Genomic DNA, 18016 nt, shown 5'->3' with positions numbered 1-18016 from the left:
CAGTACATGAAATTATTTATCTGTTATTTACTTGATCATTACACTAAGCATCCTCCTCTCTTTCAGTTCTGGATGTTTCTCTGTGGTCTGACCAGAGAGTAACCCATCCTTATTCTATAAAATTGCACCACAACATGTGGCAGCATGAGCCCACAAACATGAGCTCATTTCCCTTCAGGGGAACGAGAGATGGGGAGAATGAGAGAGAGAGAGAGAAAGCAATAGTCTTACCATCAGCGTCCAGTTGTCATTTGACCACATTCCTGCTATTCTTCCTCATAATGAAATGGTTATCCCTCCACACAACGAGAGGATAGAGCTAGGAACATCTGCACTATGTGAAGGAGATGAAACAATAATGGGATCATGAGAGATGAGAGGTCGAGGTCAAATTCATCGTCTGAGTGAGTGAAATTCTTTCGGACAAGTCCCCGACATTAAATAGAGAACAGACACATGTTGTGATGAAGATTTAACAAATAAAGTACTGTCTCTCAAAAGCTAAAATACTGAATTCTGAAATACTGAACTCCAAATAAAAGCAAGAAAAAAACATTCTGTAAGTCAGGGAACAATGTTGATTTATTTGGAAATATGGCCTGTCATCTTCTCATTCAGGATTTCAATCACCTGTATGCTGGCATTATCATCATCATTATAGTCAGAGTTAGTATGGTATCTATCTATCTATCTATCTATCTATCTATCTATCTATCTATCTATCTATCTATCTATCTATCTCTCTTTCTCTCTTTCTCTCTTTCTCTCTCTCTCTCTCTCTCTGAAAACTAATTTTGCAGTCCAACGTGCAACCTCCTACCATAATATAGGGTCCTACCGTAATTTTATGACGTGACTGACCTCAGGTGGTATAAAGCTGTATTACAACTCAAACTGGTTTTAAAATCATGTTGAAATATATTTACGGTAACGCTGTCCCTCTTTATAATCACAGTACAACAAATACCGCCTAAAGTATTTCCAAACAAATGGAAACAGGCGTGTAGTTTATATTCTGCTGTTGTCTTTTCCAGACGCAAACGACCTTCGTTCAGTTTGTTCCTCTGCGGGATCCGTGCAGCCTGGTGAACCGGAAGTAACATTTTGAATGTTCGGCGCGTTTAATTCATATGTCAATCGTTTAATTCCGGCAGTTTTGTTGTGACAGTGAAAGAAAACGCAGGTAACGTTACATTTACTCATAATAGCATTATTGAAAAACAACTTCAATTGGACTGTTGTCACATAAGCATCAAATAATTTGATGTAAAAGCTAACTTTGCGGCTGAAGTTAATTTTAGCTTTCTTTACGTGAAGTTTGGTTACTAACGTTACCGTGTCTCCGTTGTCTAGCTAGCTAAATGTTCACTTAGCTAATGATGTAACAGTTGATGTTTTTTTAAAATTTTAATTGCCACTAATTTAGCAGCTGCCAAACGTCGCCACTCTTCATTTTTCACAACGCCATTATGCCAGCCTCCATTGCATTTTTGGCTTTTTATTGGCGTTTTACGTAGTCTTCGGCAAATATAACTTTATACATAGCTAGTAAATTGAACATCAGACAGTAAAGATTTAAATTCGGCTTGTATCACGTACATAGAAAAATAGCTTAGGCTACGTGTGTAAAATATTAACTTTTAGAAATCAGATCATGTTAAATAGTAACTTATAAGCCTCCCAATTAACGTTAGTACTCAGTATAGTTAAATGGTATGTGTTTGGGTCAGTAGCTGTATCCCCGATTTGTGTTTTAGCCTGACAACCATCATGTTGTTTGTTTGCATTGCCAGAATGGCTTCCCCTCCCAAATGCATCAATGAGAGCGCATTCAAGACCCCTAAAAACGCCCGAGTGAAGAGCTTCGAAAGCAATGGAGGGACCCCAATCACAATCCCGGCTTCCCCCTTCATGAAGAAGTTGGGCTGTGGGACTGGAGTCAGCGTTTACCTCATGAGCAGGTTTGTAGTGTTCTCCGATTACTAAAATAAATTGGTTTACGCTCCACTCGCTGTACCAATTTATCTCCTCACTTCTACCCTACCCTTAATCCTAGCCTAACATAATAATGAAGCTTAAAATATGTAAAAGGTTCAGTTGCAGTTTTATCGTACAAATAGTTCACCAAAAATCCGTTAATTTAAAAATGTCTTGGTTCTTAAGAAGTAGTTCACCATGGTCCCTTGATGTCGTTAATTTAAAGTATAGTGTAGAGTAGCAGGACAGCTTCTGAAATGTACGTGAAAATAAGGTGCTTAGTGTATTGTGAATGCATACTGGATGACAGAGGAGACCCTAAACATTTATTAAAGATGATTAAGTCATGACAAATGAGTGAGTTTGTGATTTAATTAGCATGGCCCTATTAAAGTACCAAATGCATGGAGTTGCATGCATTAAAGTTAAAATCATTTAAGTTCAAATATCTTTACAATGGCCTTGTTCAATACAATAGTAATGTTTCCTAAGCTACTGCATATTAATGTTTTCATGTCTGTGTATAAATAATATCTATGTGTTGTTGATCAAATTAATCCTAGAGTGGGGAAGTTAAATGCTTCTCCCTGGGCTGTCAAGAAGATCAACAGCAAGTGTGCAACCAAACAGTTGGCGGTTTACCAGAAGCGCCTGAACGAGGAGGCGAAGGTCCTGAAAGGAATCAATCATCCAAACATTGTTGGTAAGACTTGTTCAGCAGTACAGTACATTCACTGGGATGTTACAATGTCCAGTGTAACAGACATTCTGCAGAATATAAACACGTAGGCAAATGACTTAATGCTTCTTTGTGTCACTAGCATCATTGTAAACCACAGGAATACTTTTAGTATTTTTACAGACATTTTACACTTACAAAGATACAGATACAAACAGCAGAGTCACAGTTAACGATAACATTGATAGGCAATGGCCTCACAATTTTTACTCCAAAGTAACAGCGAAAAAACTGGAGTGCATTATTCACCATCAACTTATTTTTTTAATCTGTTTTCAAATTTTTTGAAACATGCAGATAAACAAATGAATTCAAATTCAGTTGCTAAAGATACAGGTCGAGTGGAAAAAATGCATAAACTGTATAGCCATGAATGTTTCCATGGCTTATTACAGCAGCCAGCTCATTTCAATTTCCCACCAAGCACATCAATCAAGTTTACGTCTTTATTGTGTTCTCCAATATTGTGTTATATTCTGCTTTGTTAATTCTGTGTCTTTGTTATCCCACCATCATAGGGTTTCGTGCCTTCGCCACAGCCAAAGATGGATCAAAGTGTCTGGCGATGGAATACGGAGGAGAGCAGTCCCTTAATGACCTGATAGAGAAGAGGAAAGAGGATGGCCTGAAAGCTTTCCCTGCTGCCAACATAGAAAAAGTAGCGCTGCATGTTGCTCGTGGCCTTCAGGTAAACCATGGACTGTCCTGGTATTAACATGTATCATATCTGGATTAAATTTACACCTATGTTCCTGTATGCCCATGGAATTTGAGTTCACATGACAGATTACTGCACACAGTAGTTGCTCTTCTTGTAGTTGATACTTCCTCCTGCTTATTAATCATCCTCCATCATCCTGGCAAAAATGTTATTCTGTTACTGAAATATTATTGTGTACATCACTTAGGGACCACTAAAGCCTCTCAACCGATTATATTACATCCTCATTTATTTGTTGATTTATATTTTTTATTAATTTATCTGAATCTGCAAAGTAACTGAAGTTAGTGGAGTAAAAAGGACAATATTTGCCTTGGTAATGTAGTGGAGTAGAAGTATAAATCAGCAGAATATATAAATCAGTAAAGTACAGTCACCTAGTAAATGTACTTAAGTTACTCTCCACCACTGCCTACCTGCATGCGATTGTAGGTTGAACCCATGTCTAAATGTTTATTTGTGTGGAGCTAATAAAATATGACTTTAATAAAATATTCATGGGAAACTGCAGACAAACCCGCTCACATCAGTGGTTCGTTCTTTCCCAATTCATATTTGTTTCATCTAAACATCAGCCATCTTTTTAATTTAATTTAAAGAATGCGGCTTGTTCAACAAAACAAAATAAACACAGACGGACATTGTTAAGCCTTTTGTTCTCTCCACAGTATCTCCACAATGAGAAGAAGCTGCTGCATGGCGACATGAAGTCATGCAACGTTGTCATTAAGGGCGACTTTGAGACCGTCAAGATCTGCGATGTTGGTGTCTCTCTGCCGCTCGACGAGAACATGAAAGGTAATAATTGGGTTCATGTCATTCAGGATAAAAATCAACGAGTAGCTTTGATGTGAAAATGCAGCACTCTGTACTGTGTGTGGGTGGGGAGAGGGGTAGTGGGAGCTCCCACAGTGCTCACTGATTGTACACAATTTCAGGGACAACAAACCATATTTCCTAGGTCCTCAAAAGAATTAGAAATTGAGAAACCCTGTTGCTGTGTACATAGATGAATAGGAAAAATATGTCACTTGATTGTCTGCCTTTATCTACATTTTTATTTACAGCAGGTCACAGTCATATTGACAAAACACTATGGGCAGTTGACCGACTAATTTCTCTACCTGGATTTTGTTAGTTTTGAGTCTTAAATAGTAAATTTAGATTGAAAGTCAGACGTGAGAAAATCGTCCAAATATGGTTACATGGTGTATATATCAGTACAAATACATCAAATGTAGAAAAAGATATGGTAGTATAATGTTATGGTAGGTATTAAATTCTGATGGGCTAGTGAGTGCAAAATACTGCGTGCACAAGTGGGATTAATCATGGATTAAAGCACAGAATTGGCAGAAAACACATTTGGGTGGAAACAACTGTTTACAGCAGCTGATTGACTTTGTTTCTGTGCCCGGGCAGAAACATAAAGTCTTTAGTCTCTCATGCTTTAAATCTATTTGTACACATACATGTCCTCCGCCAGTGGGGGTTACTCCTAATTTGAGGTTAATTTAAACTAATTGCAAACTTCTGGATCTTTGCTTTGTTGATGAAATTGTAAAATGGACCAGAAGAACATGATCTTTGTGTTTTTAATATACAAATTGAATGCTTTTTTTATATATATATATATATAAATGAACGTAATTAAATTGTTATCCAGTCAAATTATCATTTTATTAATAATGTTTTTCTTCTCTCTGTCCTTAGTGTCAGACCCAGAGGCGGAGTACATCGGCACAGAGCCGTGGAGACCAAAGGAAACTCTGGATGGGGAAGGGGAGATCACTGACAAGGCTGACATCTTCGCCTATGGTCTGACTCTGTGGGAGATGATGACGCTGGCCATGCCTCATCTGGAGATGCTCAAGGATGATGACGAGGAGGAGGAGGAGGAGGAGGAGGAGGAGGATGAAGGTGAGACTCTCAGTGGCAGGAAGCCCTGAATTCCACACCATTTGTCCTCACTATCTGGCTGAATTGCGTTCTGTTTATGCTACAGCTCCATTACAGTTCTGTTGCAGCTTCACTGTCTACTTTTATATGATTACAACCTTCAATACTATGACTTTTTATGACATACTATACTATGACGTTTATTTTATCAGTTTCTTTTTTCTTGACATACTATACTATGACTTTTTTTTATCACTTTTTCTACATACTATACTATGACCTTTTTGACATGAGTTTTTTTTCCGACATACTGTACTATGACTTTTGATGTGATTTAAAAAGTCCTAGTATGATTTATTAAAATGTATGACCTAGTATACTAGGACTTTTTATCACTTTTTTTCCCGACATACTACATTATGACTTTTTATCACTTTTTTTTCGACAAACGCTATGACTTTTTCGACATATACTATGACTTTGTCGCTTTTTTTTGAAACACGTGACCATTCTTAAACCTTTCTACCACCGATGTGTTGGCCTTTTGATGTATACCCTCCTGTTTTTAACTCTTAAAATAGTATGAATTTTGTATCACTTTTTTTAACGTGCTATATAGTATGACCTATTCCTCATACTATACTATGACTTTTTTATGACTTTACAGTGACTTTTTTTTAATCCCTTTTTTTAACATACTTAGTATGGCTTTTTGACTTTTTTCGACCTACTATACTATGACTTTTTATCCCTTTTTTCTACATACTGTTACTTTTTCTACATACTATAGTATGGGTTTTGTGACTTTTTTTACATACTATATACTATGACTTTTTATTATTTATTTTTTACATACTATACTATGACTTTTTGGGCATACTATGCTATGACTTTTTAAAAAAAAAAATTCTACATACTATACTATTACTTTTGTGACTGTGTTTTTCGACATACTATACTATGACTTTTTATTATTTTTTACATACTATACTATGACTTTTTGGGCATACTATGCTATGACTTTTTTATAAAAAAAAAATTCTACATACTATACTATTACTTTTGTGACTGTGTTTTTCGACATACTATACTATGACTTTTTTATATAAAAAAAATCTACATACTATTACTTTTGTGACTTTTTTCAACATACTCTGCTATGACTTTTTTATCAAATTGAGTTTGAGTTTCTCCGCAAAGAGTCATGCAAAAGCGCCACTTTAATTCTTGTGTTTACCAGAGATGTGCTCGTACATTTCTTGGAAATAAGTCATTCGGCATGAAAAAAGCATCAAACATGACTAATGGACTAAAGAAATCTAAGTTGTCTAAGACCAAGACGACCGATTAGTCGACTAATCGACTAAGAGGGAGCAGCCTTAGAAATTTGTATAGCTTTTTTCGACATATACCATCACTTTTTTTATCGCTTTTTTGACATATGCCTTTTGTGACTTTTTTGACATATACTGACTATTTTCGACATACTATACTATGACTTTTTATTACTTATTTTATACATACTATGCTATGACTTTTTTGTTATCAATTTTTTTCTACAAACTATACTATGACCTTTTTGACTTTTTTTAGACATACTATAGTATTACTTTTGTGACTTTTTCGACATGCTATATACTAGTATGACTTGTTATCACTTTTTTTTCTACATACTATAAATTATGACATTTTTTTTAAAACTTTTTTTCTACATAAGATAAGATAGACTTTATTAATCCCACACTGGGGAAATTCCTGTGCTACAGCAGCTCAAAAGAAAAACAATGTACACACATCAGAATAACACAAATACACATAAAGTAGACCTAGGAGAAAAATATATATATACATAAAGTATATGAACAAGAAACAATAGAATCTGTTATAATAAAAATAATAATAATAATAATGGTAATAAAAACAGACATATTTACACAATAAACACTCTTATATAGACAGACAGTATATATACACAGATATACAGATGATGTTGCATTAAAGAGTCTGACTGCTGCTGGAATGGAGGACCTGCAGTAGCGCTCCTTCTTGCACTGAGGGTGCAGCAGTCTGCTGCTCAGGGAGCTCACTGTCTCATGTGGGGGGGGGGGATGATTGATGCATACTATACTATGACTTTTTTGACATGCTGTAGTATTACTTTTGTGACTTGTTTCGACATGCTAAACTTTTTTAAAATATTTTTTTTCAAAATACTATAACCTTTTTTCGACATACTAAACTATGACTTTTTATTACTTCACTCTGATTTTTTTTTTAAATATATTATGAGTTTTTATGACTTACTATATTATGACTTCTTCCAAAATACTATACTATGCCATAAAAAAAGTGATAGTATAGTTTAGAGTTTACATTGCTGCGGTGTCTTAAATTGGACTGTATGCAGCTCTAATAACAGATGGAGTATTTATGGAGCAGTGATTCCTAACCTGGGTGTCAGCACAAGAACAATCTGAGAAAGAATAATTACCTTTTAAAAAATCCTGTCTGCTTAGCCTGTGATAATGTGTCATTATGCATTCAAAGTTTGGGAGCCACTGCCTTAGAGCACTGCAGTTTGACAACTTCTTTTCTTCTGACATTACAAGCATCTACATTCACACCAGTATTACCAAGCGTGTTAAAATGTTGCGTTTGTGTTTCAGAGGACTCGATTGAGGAGAGTTTTGACGAGGACGCTTACTACGAGAGGTTGGGGACGAGACCAGGGCTGGACGTCGAGGCTCTGGGCAGCTCTTACCGGAGGATGGTGGAGCTTTTCTATCTTTGCACAGAGCAAGACCCCAAGAAGAGACCCTCAGCCGCCCAGATCCTCCAGGCTTTAGAGAGCAACGCCTCGCTGGATAAAATGCACAGTGAGGTGATTGTTATCGACTGATTGTGAGGCAATACCAATCCAGACTGTTTAATGACTGGGTAAAGTATCTTTTGTCAGGGATTTAAAGAGATAGCAGACAATATAAACACAACCTGCATCCCATGCTAGTGCATCTGTTTGACTAGTTTGGGATTTTGTTTCTCTGTAATTTCAAAGCTCCAGGAAATGTCGAGAGGATCCAGCTTAGACGTAGAAACACATCTGTCACTGTAATCTCTTCACTGTCCATGTATGCTGACACTTTCACTAGTACATTTGTTTGTCATTTATTTGTATTTTGTCTTTCCTATACAGTATTTTCTTTCCATATATGTAAACTATTCCTTCAGTGTAAATGTGTTTACTTTTCTTCTTAAAGTTTACAGAAGTGCAGAAAGAAACTTTGATATTTCTTGATGAAACTCTTGAGTTGTCCTGATATTTTTACCTTACATATTCGCTGATGGTGGAATTGTTTAAAAGGTTTAGCAGTAAGATTTTACTACAGCAGTGGTTAAGAAGAATCTGTTAGAGCTTAAGTAATTATAGATTTTTGTAATTAAAATATGCTTACCAATTATTCTTAAATTTAAGCATTTTATTAAGTGAACTGTTGTGTACAGTCAGTACAGAAAACATTTCAAAGAAACAAGTTTAAGATCATAAAACACAAGGCAAATGTTTATTGAATGTATTTACAAACTAGAAAGCCCTTAGAACAGTAATGGTTCTTTCAACAGGTCTATGAACATTTTCCTTCAAAAAATATAAAACCGGTAGTATGGGGTGAAAAAAAAAAAAATCATCTGAACAGATCAAAATGGAGGCTCTATTTTTCTTTCATGCAAAAATAGAAAATATTGTCAGTCATTGCAGTTACAAGCTACTTATTAAGCAGAATATAAACATCTTGAGTCAAAAGCTCTGCCAATATACACATTCAACCGTAAATTAGGCCGGACTGGATATAAATACTGAGTGATAACAGGTGTATTGTGAACCTTTAAAAACTCTACACACTCTTCAATACAAACTAAAGCTGAGTCAACATTATAAAACTGAACAGTTGTTCCTTTGCATATGAAAGACAATTTTAACAATTGCCTGAAGAGCTGTCAATGATACCTACAAACCAACATCAGTTAAAACTGTTTTGCATCTTTTAATCTACGCATTTACTTCATGCTACGAAGTTGTAAACCAGGAATGCTGGTGTGTTGGAGTACTTTGTTGCGAACAGTTTTCCGTCAGGCGTTGGGTCAGAGAAGGCGATTTCTTCCTTGGTTAGATGGCTGCCGTACGTAAAGGTGCTCCTAAAAAAACAAGATGTAATTTTTTCCCACATTCTGCAGTACTTATGGCTATGCTGGAGTAAAGACCTTGACATTGTAAAGTTTAGGAAATGGACTGCATTTTTTTTTCAACTTTTACGTTTTAGCAAATTTACATTAAGTAAACATCCCACCTCCAAGACAAGAAAACCACATTGAGGCTTCTCTTAACATTGCAAAAGGATCCCCAAAAACTATCAGAAAAAAAAAGGTAAGTTTGGTGCTGCTCGCTATTAGTCAAATAGAACATTAAATGGAAGTTTAAATAAGGACATTCATAATAAGTGTTTCAGAAGCTCACTGGTAATTGATCCGATTACACATTTGTAAAAACTAGTTTATTTCTGTAGCCTTGGCAATCAGTTTTAATCGGTTATAACATAGTTTAAAAGGACAATTCTGGCGCACCATGAACCTAGGGGTTAATAATGTGTACCGAGTCGACCGTTCTCTGGGATCTGTTTTCATGGTAATCGAATGAGTCTATAGCTTGAAACAAGCTAGCGCAAAACTACCTTTCAGGGCAGAGGGTAAATCGCTATTTCTGCACCACACTTCAACGGTAGCATAATGAGGCTCCCTACATGCAAACTGAAGCATTGAGAGCCGTTTAAGTGTACAGACACTGGGAACCGGTTACCCAGTGTGTCTATTGTAAACATCCCCTACCACCACATGGTTCAGCTTTGATTTTACTCATGGTCTTCCTCTGTAATGGTGGTATTAGTGACATTTTATGTGCATTCTTTTAGTCTTTTCCTCAAAAGTACAGTGTTATGACTGGATCTGTGAAAAAGCAAGTTGTCACGTCCTGAAGTTTTGAACATCATCTTTACCTGAGCTGATCTATATAGTTTAGAAGTGACCACAAAGCCATGTTAACAAAAAAACAGTTGTTGATGTTTTGTTATGGTAATTTCTAAACATTACAGTTTCAAATGGTTAAACTGAGAATATCTATCTATCTATCTATCTATCTATCTATCTATCTATCTATCTATCTATCTATCTATCTATCTATCTATCTATTAAGAAAACAATGAGATTTTTGTTGTTGTTGAGTGTGACTTTGTACCTGACGGTGTCCAGCATGCGTGTTGCGATGCCCTGTCGCCGGGCCAGACTGAAGACCCAGATCCGACTGATCCCACACACAGCTTGTTCTGGGACAGTGGAGCAGCACCAGGCTCGGTGTCGCTCCATGAAGTCGTCCTTTGTCATGTCTTTGCGTCGGTCCGGCTGCTCGAGCACTCTGTAAGCCTGCAGAGACAAAAAACATCGTCAATAAGCGCAATTTACTGTCAAGTGTCTAGGTATACAAGTCCCAACACCTACAAGCCCAAGTGACAAGCTGACAATCCATGGAGGGGAAATAGGCTTGTTTAAGTTCCCTGTATAAATAGGATGCAAAGGACAAACACATGCATGGCACTGCATCAATGCTTTTTCTCAGTTTGTCCCAACACAAAATAAACAGAACTGTTTTTTGGACTACATCTGCAACTTCAGCCGTTCGCATCAACTTTTCCTGCTTGTAAAATCTCAGGTTCTCCTTTTTTTTTTTAATGCAACATGGACATGCTACAGCAAAGCAGACGAATGATGCGATCGGTGTATCGGCTTCACCTGCTGAAAAGATATATACATAAATATATAATAACATGCATGCAGATGATGTAAAGTAGAGAAAACAGTTGACCCTAACAACATCATGTCTATGAAGGCAGGGGTTCCTAACCACGGGGCTCGTTAGAAACAAAAGACATTTCTGCTTTTTTTTTTATGTTTCTATAATTTTTGTGTTTTGTTTTTCCTTCTTGTCAATTACTGGACTTTTTGGTGAACTAGTCACAACCTGTAGACATTGCTTGTTTTAAGAGGCCATGTGGCAAAAAGGTCAGAAATGGCAATATGAGGTCTTGATGGACAAACACCAACAACAACAAAAATAGAATGTGACTGAATCTCCCACGCACACATGCCAACATGAGCACACACTTCCCCAGCCCTACCTGGCGTATGGGCTCAGCGACGAGGCAGCCCACCACCATGCGGTCGGTGTTGATGAACAGGTAGGTCTTGGCCTGTGTGGGTCGGCTCAGAGTCACCTGCTGGAAGCCCAACTCGTTGTCCGCGACGCGCCGCACGTCCTCAGCCTGAAAACAAACGCACATCATGACGAAGACGTTGACACCGGCTACTGGTCTCTCGCACCATCGCTGAACATGACACTTCAACAGTGATATGTCGGAACTTCAATTTTTAATGACTAAAGTGAGGACACACTTTACAGCACATGTTCACTGTAAGCGTAAAGCCACACCTTTTTAATGGCGTATTTGGGATCATCTGGCATGACTAGGAGGATTTTTCCATCCCAGAACTCGGCCACCACCCGCTCTTTCTTCCAGCCCTGGAAGGACAACAGAGAGCAGACGAAGCTGCAGTTACGAGCCAACAACTGAGAACAAACTCACCTCCCCATGAAACAAACTAATGCCCGCAGCCTTGGCAGAAGATCTTTGCAAAATACCAAACTACTTCAAATTAAACCAAGTCACTTCATAATTTCAGTGGCAAAAAAAAAACAAAAAAGGGAAAAAGACTGAAGGCACAGTAAGTAGTCAATAATGATAGACTATGATAGCGCTGTTAAATCAGGATTATTAAAGAACTACTGGAATGTCATATGGTTTCATAAATTGATCATCTGTACACTTCTACATGTAGGCGTCTCCGTACTAGAGTTCAGAGATTGAAGGAACGGCGTTTTACCACAAATTTGATGGATTCAAGGAAGCGCTGGTGGAACTGGTTGTGTTGGAAGTGGTCCTCTGGGTTGTCTGCGCTGTAAACCATCCCACATGAGCTGCAGGTCATCGCTCCAAACTGCTTCTGACCTGCGTCCTGATCGGGAAGACAGAGAAAAACTCAAGTCAAAAACACACATAAGTGACCTACTCATTTCTAATCTCCCTCCTTTCTGACACACTTTTTAGGTTTTTGCACCTGCTGTAGTTGGCATTAAAATCCTAGTAAGATTCAATATTGACAGGCAAAATGTAACAAGCTTCAGTCCAAAACATCTGTATCAGCCTTATTATAGAATACATATATTCTGGGTCCACTGATACACGCAAGCCTCAAATTTGTACCAAAATCTAGCGCTCCACCTGGCACACCCGAGAACATAAGCATTAACGTACGATGATGAGCTGGTCGTCATCCTGCTTCTCTTTCCTCCTTCGGACAGGTCGCTCTTTGACTGCAGAAGTAGTCTGTAGGGATGGCGTCGGGCCAGAGGGGGTGCTGCAGGACACCGGCAGCTGCAAAGCGCCATTCTTGAACCTACGTGACAACAAATAACAGAACATACTGTAGCGTTAAGCGCGATTCATGCTTCGCACGCCGCTCGGCCACGGCTTGGTAGCGTTGCACCTGCAGGAAGAAATGTTTCCGTCTTCTTTTGTCAGAACCTCACGGTTTTATCTTTTTATATGCTGGAAATACAGTGCCAACTTCCCAATTTTGTTTCGTTGAGAGAAATCTGTCGCTCTAACTGTTGACATGTTGACAACTAAACCGAGCGTCTCACCTCTTGGAGGCAGAGCCAAAGATGGGATACACTGCTGCAGAGTCTGTGGAGAAAAAAAACAAAAAACAAATTCAAATAAAGCTTAAAAAGAGGGATATTTTAAAACGTTTGGAACAGCAAAACAAAATGAGTGGACTGGATAAAGCCGATTTGATTGGTGCTAGAGTCAGCGTTTCAGTGAAGTGGAAGCAGCTACTGAACTGGGATGCTGGAACATTTAAAACCGTGTGTGTCCGTGTACCTGTGGGTGGGCTGGCAGCAGCGCTGGTGGGACTTCGGTCACTCAGGTAAAACATGGGCTCAGAGCCAATAATATCCTGGAAGGAGTAGAGTTCAAAATATGAGCAACAACCTAGGAAATTAAGGTTTGCTAAATAATTAGAGGTCAACATATTCAGCCACAAAATGTCTAGGGATGATTAAGAGTAAAGTAATGCTTTGGTAAACTGAAGATAGATGATCACATTTCATAAACATATTAAAAGACCAGATGAAACCCTATCTATGTGTGTGTGTGTGTGTGTGTTCGTCTTCTGTACCGGAGAACTGAGGGATCCAGCTGTGGATGCAGGACTCGCTGTTGGAGTCCTTGACAACACAATCGTCAGCTCCTTGGTAATCCCATATTTCTCCGACAACATTTTAGGAGAGCTGCAGGAGGAAGAAGAAGAAGAAGAAGAAGAAGAAGAAGAAGAAGGTGGTTATTGACGACATGGAACAATGAAAAATTGCTCCACACACCAAAAGTTTAGTTACAAATTCGTACACAGGACACCCAAATTAAATATTGTCTTTTGTCTCTTAAAAACGTCCAGAAATGTGTCACGTAACGTTAAGTTTCGTCTAAAGGTTGGAACAATTCCTTCTCTCAGATTCAGAGGGCGGCTGAACTTGTATACAGCAGAGCACCTGAATGGCTGCGGAGTTTCAGGCTCTTCATTATCCGAGCCCATCAAGTCTGCTGCGTCCATCCAGTCCGACAGATCAAACTTTGTTCTCCGTTTGGTGCTCGGCTGCTTCTCTGCCACACGGGCCGGCTGGACAGCAGTCTGCAGGGCAGCAACCACAACAAAATAACATCAACTTTAAAAGAACACAACAATGATGGTTGTTCAAGTTAATTATAAGGTGCTCTAAGTGATGTCGGGTGACGTCACTTCTTGTTGACGTTCAAAGTATTATACAAGTAAAACGGAGGCTAGCTCGCCCCTCCCTCCTCCTCCTCATCCTCATCCCGTCCCCTCCCTTCCACGCACTAACCCCCACCCCCAAATCCTTCTTGTCGGTTATTGGCTGGAAGGCTGTTTGTTATGTTTGGTGGTGCAGGTTGGCGCAGTTGGTTTTTGTTGCTGTTTGTGGAGCCTGGGCTGTCTACAGAGACTGCGGTTTTTACAGTGTGTTCAGGGGACAGGCAGCTAGCAGATAGTGAGGAGATGTTTGCTGTATGTGACAAAATGTTTTTGTCACATTCACTTAGAGCACCTTTAACAGTTGGTTAAAAGGTTTAAGGGGTCCCCGAGGACCCCTTAAACTCCCCCTCTGGGCTGCAGAGTATAAACACATAGAATGGCTCCCCCCCTCACCTCTTCAGGAGGTTTCTGCTGTTGGTTCACCACCGGAGCAGTTGGCTTTGGTTTCTCACTCTTTGTCTGCGGCGGGACAGCTTTGCGTTTTACTGGGACTAAAGCTGGCCTGGTTGAGGATTTTGGGGCAGATTTCTTGTACATGGATGTAGGTTTCTTCCCTGTGCCGAAGAAAGCAGCTCCCACAAAGAGCTTTGGTTTGGGCTTCATGCTGCTGAAAGTGATGGAGATCGCTTTCTTGGCCTCTGCTGGCTTAGTGCTGGCGGGAGCAGCAGTTGTAGTGGATGCGGGTTTAGCAGCGACACTGTTGATTGCAAAAAAACGATTGAAAGATCAATTATACCTGGAACTACACTTATGGAGGAAAAATTCAAGCGCCTATGGTGTAGAACATGGTGTCAGAAAGTCGCAGAAGTACAAACAACACAGCTGTGACAACAAACAAACCTGCTGTTGAGTTTGGGCAGCAGGATCATCTTTGAAGATGTTGCAATGGTTTTGGCAGCCATCTTCCCCGCTTTACCAGACCCTGCAGCTACCTTTCTCTTCTTACTGCCTCCTCTAACATTCCTCTTGTTCTTCTTTTTCTCCTGGGAAGGAGGGGAGGGAAGAGGACGAGGAGGCAGCGACTCCTTTATCGCCTTCCTCTCTAGCGGAGTGAGATAGATGGACTTCTTCTGGCCATAGAAGGAGCTGGTAACCATGGAAGGTTCGAATGGAGATGTAGGAGGTGATTTGACCGCAGAGCCTAAAAAAAATTAAAAAAATAAATAAACATACTGTATGTGAGAGAAATTATGTGGAAAAAAGGAGGAAGAAGAGTCATTGGTCAACATGTCCTAACTCTACTAATTCAATCCATTGTTTCAGACTTAAAAGCCAAATGTGCTGACCCAAAATGACCTAAACCATTCATTTCACTAGTCCACCCTACCTTCTGCTCTACATGGAGACTTCTGTGGGGAGGGACAGTTCTCCTTGAGCAGACGCCCGACTGGCTTCTTCTTGGTCGGAGTCTGTTGGGGCTTCCTGGGGGAGCTCCTCTTCACGGGGGACACCTCCTCCCTCGCTCTGTTAGTTCAAGTAACATAAGATAAGTCACAGTGAGAGATAACAAAACAGCAAGCGCCACAGATCCAACTACATTTCACTAGGTTTCCCCAGACGAAAACCTCTTTTGATTAGAATAAACTCCCATGTAATTTGTAGTAAAATTGTAAAACCAACAAAAATACAGCATGGAGCCAGACGGTGACGCAAATATTAAACCAAATGAAACCAGAAATGTCAATGCCAGAATACTTCTAATGAATATGAATCAAGGAAAATGACAGAATTCAAATATGATTAAGGAAAATACACAGCATATCAATAACAACGGTTTACTGTTGCTGGGACTGAGAACTGTTTGAGATTTGTCCTCACTAGCGTGTCGATATGACACCAGAGGTTTGGTCCCATTATCAACGTGAGGTTTCATTTAATAAACAAAAGTCACACACAAGAACAGGCAGCTGTAGAAAAAGTTGCTTAGTGTTGGCTAAAATGTCTGAATTTGGCAAACTTTTGACTTAAATCAGGAAAAACTACCAAAATGAAGTAAATCAAATTACATATCGGACTAATTATTCAAACCAGATTTCAGACATTGATACCTAGCCCTATTTGTCCCACCTGAACGTATTGATGTACCATGTGTGGCACAAGGACAGTACATTTTGAGAGTACAATAGCCAAACAGTTTTTTTTAAATGCTTAAACCCAGTGTTCACAACTCACCTGTCAGAGTCCAGAGAGGAGAGCTTCCTCTTCCTGGTAGTAGTGGGAATCATTTTCACAAACCTCACCTACGCAAACACAAACACAAAAACACACAGTAACATTAGCAGGTCTTCCATGTTAACATGGAATATCACTACTTACTCAAAGACACCTTCACTTTTTTTTTTTTAAATAAAAAAGGGGGAAGCATCTAATTAGGAGATATTTGTAATTTCACAACTTACATACAGTAATACTGAATGTTCAGGAAAACAAAGAGATGGTTAGTATAAACTATTATAATTAATATCCATTTTTAAATCACTGGGCCCTAGCCAGAGTGCAATTTGAGGGTTGCAACACGTTTTGTTCAAGATTCTTACTTTTTGGAGAGAAAAATATAATTTGTTAAAATGTAAATTTGATCTTATGAAAGTAAAAGTGTTTTTTTAAACAATAACAGCCTCCCTACGCAGTGCCACAAACCGTACTGTGGGGTCCGCAGGAAAAGGTCAGACTGCAATGCATCTTTCTGTAATCTTTGTGTTTTGATGTTAAATCGCCAGATTTTTAACAGAAGTTTGGCGTGACCGTCTCAGTGCTAGTGCGAGCAGAGTACGGGGGCTACCCCGGTCAACTAACGTTATACAGAGGTTATTGGTAGCTTGATCTGGATATTGGTCTGCGTTCTCAATTCACCGTATCGCCTGAAACGACAACGAATATCATCTCGTTTGTGCACAAATGTGAACGTATCTCAACATGAACGTAACGTTAGCGTAGCAACCCGTAGCGTTACATGTTAGCTATTGCAGCGCTTATTTAACAGCTAAAATGGAGATGAATGGATAATTGGCGGGATTACAAGCTAGCTTGTACAAAAAAGGTGACTGCCTCGATACAAACTAACTAACGTGTCGATATAGATCACATTTTACCTGTTTGTTTCCATGTTTATCTGTGTTTTAAACCTTCTAAACATCAGACACTCGTTTAACGGGACGCTTCTTAATATAACGTTACTTTTACGTAAACGTCTTTTAGGAGAGAAAGACGCAGTGTATCAAACACCTAAAACACAACCATGAGGCACATATAATGTTTCTTACCGAACACGGTTCTGTCGTGCTACATAAAACGATAAATGTCGGTAAAAAGTTTGAGTCGCTGCTTCTTCTGCCCGCGTTTCTTCTCTGTGTTTTGAAGTGCGCGCCAGACTCTAAAAAAATTGCACGACCGAACCGGAAACGGAAACACTATATTTTCTTTATCAAGTTACCACAGTCAAAGCGTAGAGGAGGGACTTCTGGTCCTTGCCTTCAAAATAAAAGATAATATCCTTCCTCTGACGTTCGCTGGCTGTGGCAAACAACGATTTGTTGCTGGCAGTAATGGAGTGTGGATCAAAATATCTACAATATGTACAATATTCAAAAAATAAATTGCAAGTCCTTGTCAAAGCAAAGTCATACAAACTAATAGCCAAAGCATTTATTTTCTGTATATTTTCATCATTTGTGAAACACATTTTA

General features: G+C 38.9%; 2 protein-coding genes across 2 annotated transcripts; one reads left to right on the top strand and one right to left on the bottom strand.

Moving 5' to 3' along the window:
- Positions 1–1059: 1059 nt before the first annotated feature.
- On the top strand, positions 1060–8636 carry pbk (PDZ binding kinase). Its single transcript, XM_039781303.1, has 7 exons — positions 1060–1183; positions 1794–1961; positions 2541–2680; positions 3235–3404; positions 4106–4235; positions 5151–5357; positions 8003–8636. The coding sequence occupies exons 2-7, from the start codon at positions 1795–1797 to the stop codon at positions 8233–8235; spliced, it is 1047 nt and encodes a 348-aa protein (XP_039637237.1). The 5' UTR covers positions 1060–1183; position 1794; the 3' UTR covers positions 8236–8636.
- Positions 8637–8867: 231 nt separating this feature from the next.
- On the bottom strand, positions 8868–17731 carry esco2 (establishment of sister chromatid cohesion N-acetyltransferase 2). The gene is made up of 15 exons (XM_039781302.1): positions 17594–17731; positions 16503–16570; positions 15658–15794; positions 15171–15471; positions 14724–15027; positions 14050–14189; positions 13680–13791; positions 13382–13457; positions 13141–13183; positions 12752–12893; positions 12321–12452; positions 11869–11958; positions 11558–11701; positions 10621–10805; positions 8868–9527 (listed from the first exon to the last, which is right to left on the bottom strand). Exons 2-15 carry the CDS (start codon positions 16553–16555, stop codon positions 9395–9397), a joined length of 1992 nt encoding a protein of 663 aa, XP_039637236.1. The 5' UTR covers positions 16556–16570; positions 17594–17731; the 3' UTR covers positions 8868–9394.
- Between the last annotated feature and the right edge of the window lie 285 nt (positions 17732–18016).

Source organism: Perca fluviatilis, chromosome 18, assembly GCF_010015445.1.
Source record: "Perca fluviatilis chromosome 18, GENO_Pfluv_1.0, whole genome shotgun sequence".
Classification (NCBI taxonomy): domain Eukaryota; kingdom Metazoa; phylum Chordata; class Actinopteri; order Perciformes; family Percidae; genus Perca; species Perca fluviatilis.
This window is presented reverse-complemented; position numbering and strand designations above follow the sequence as displayed.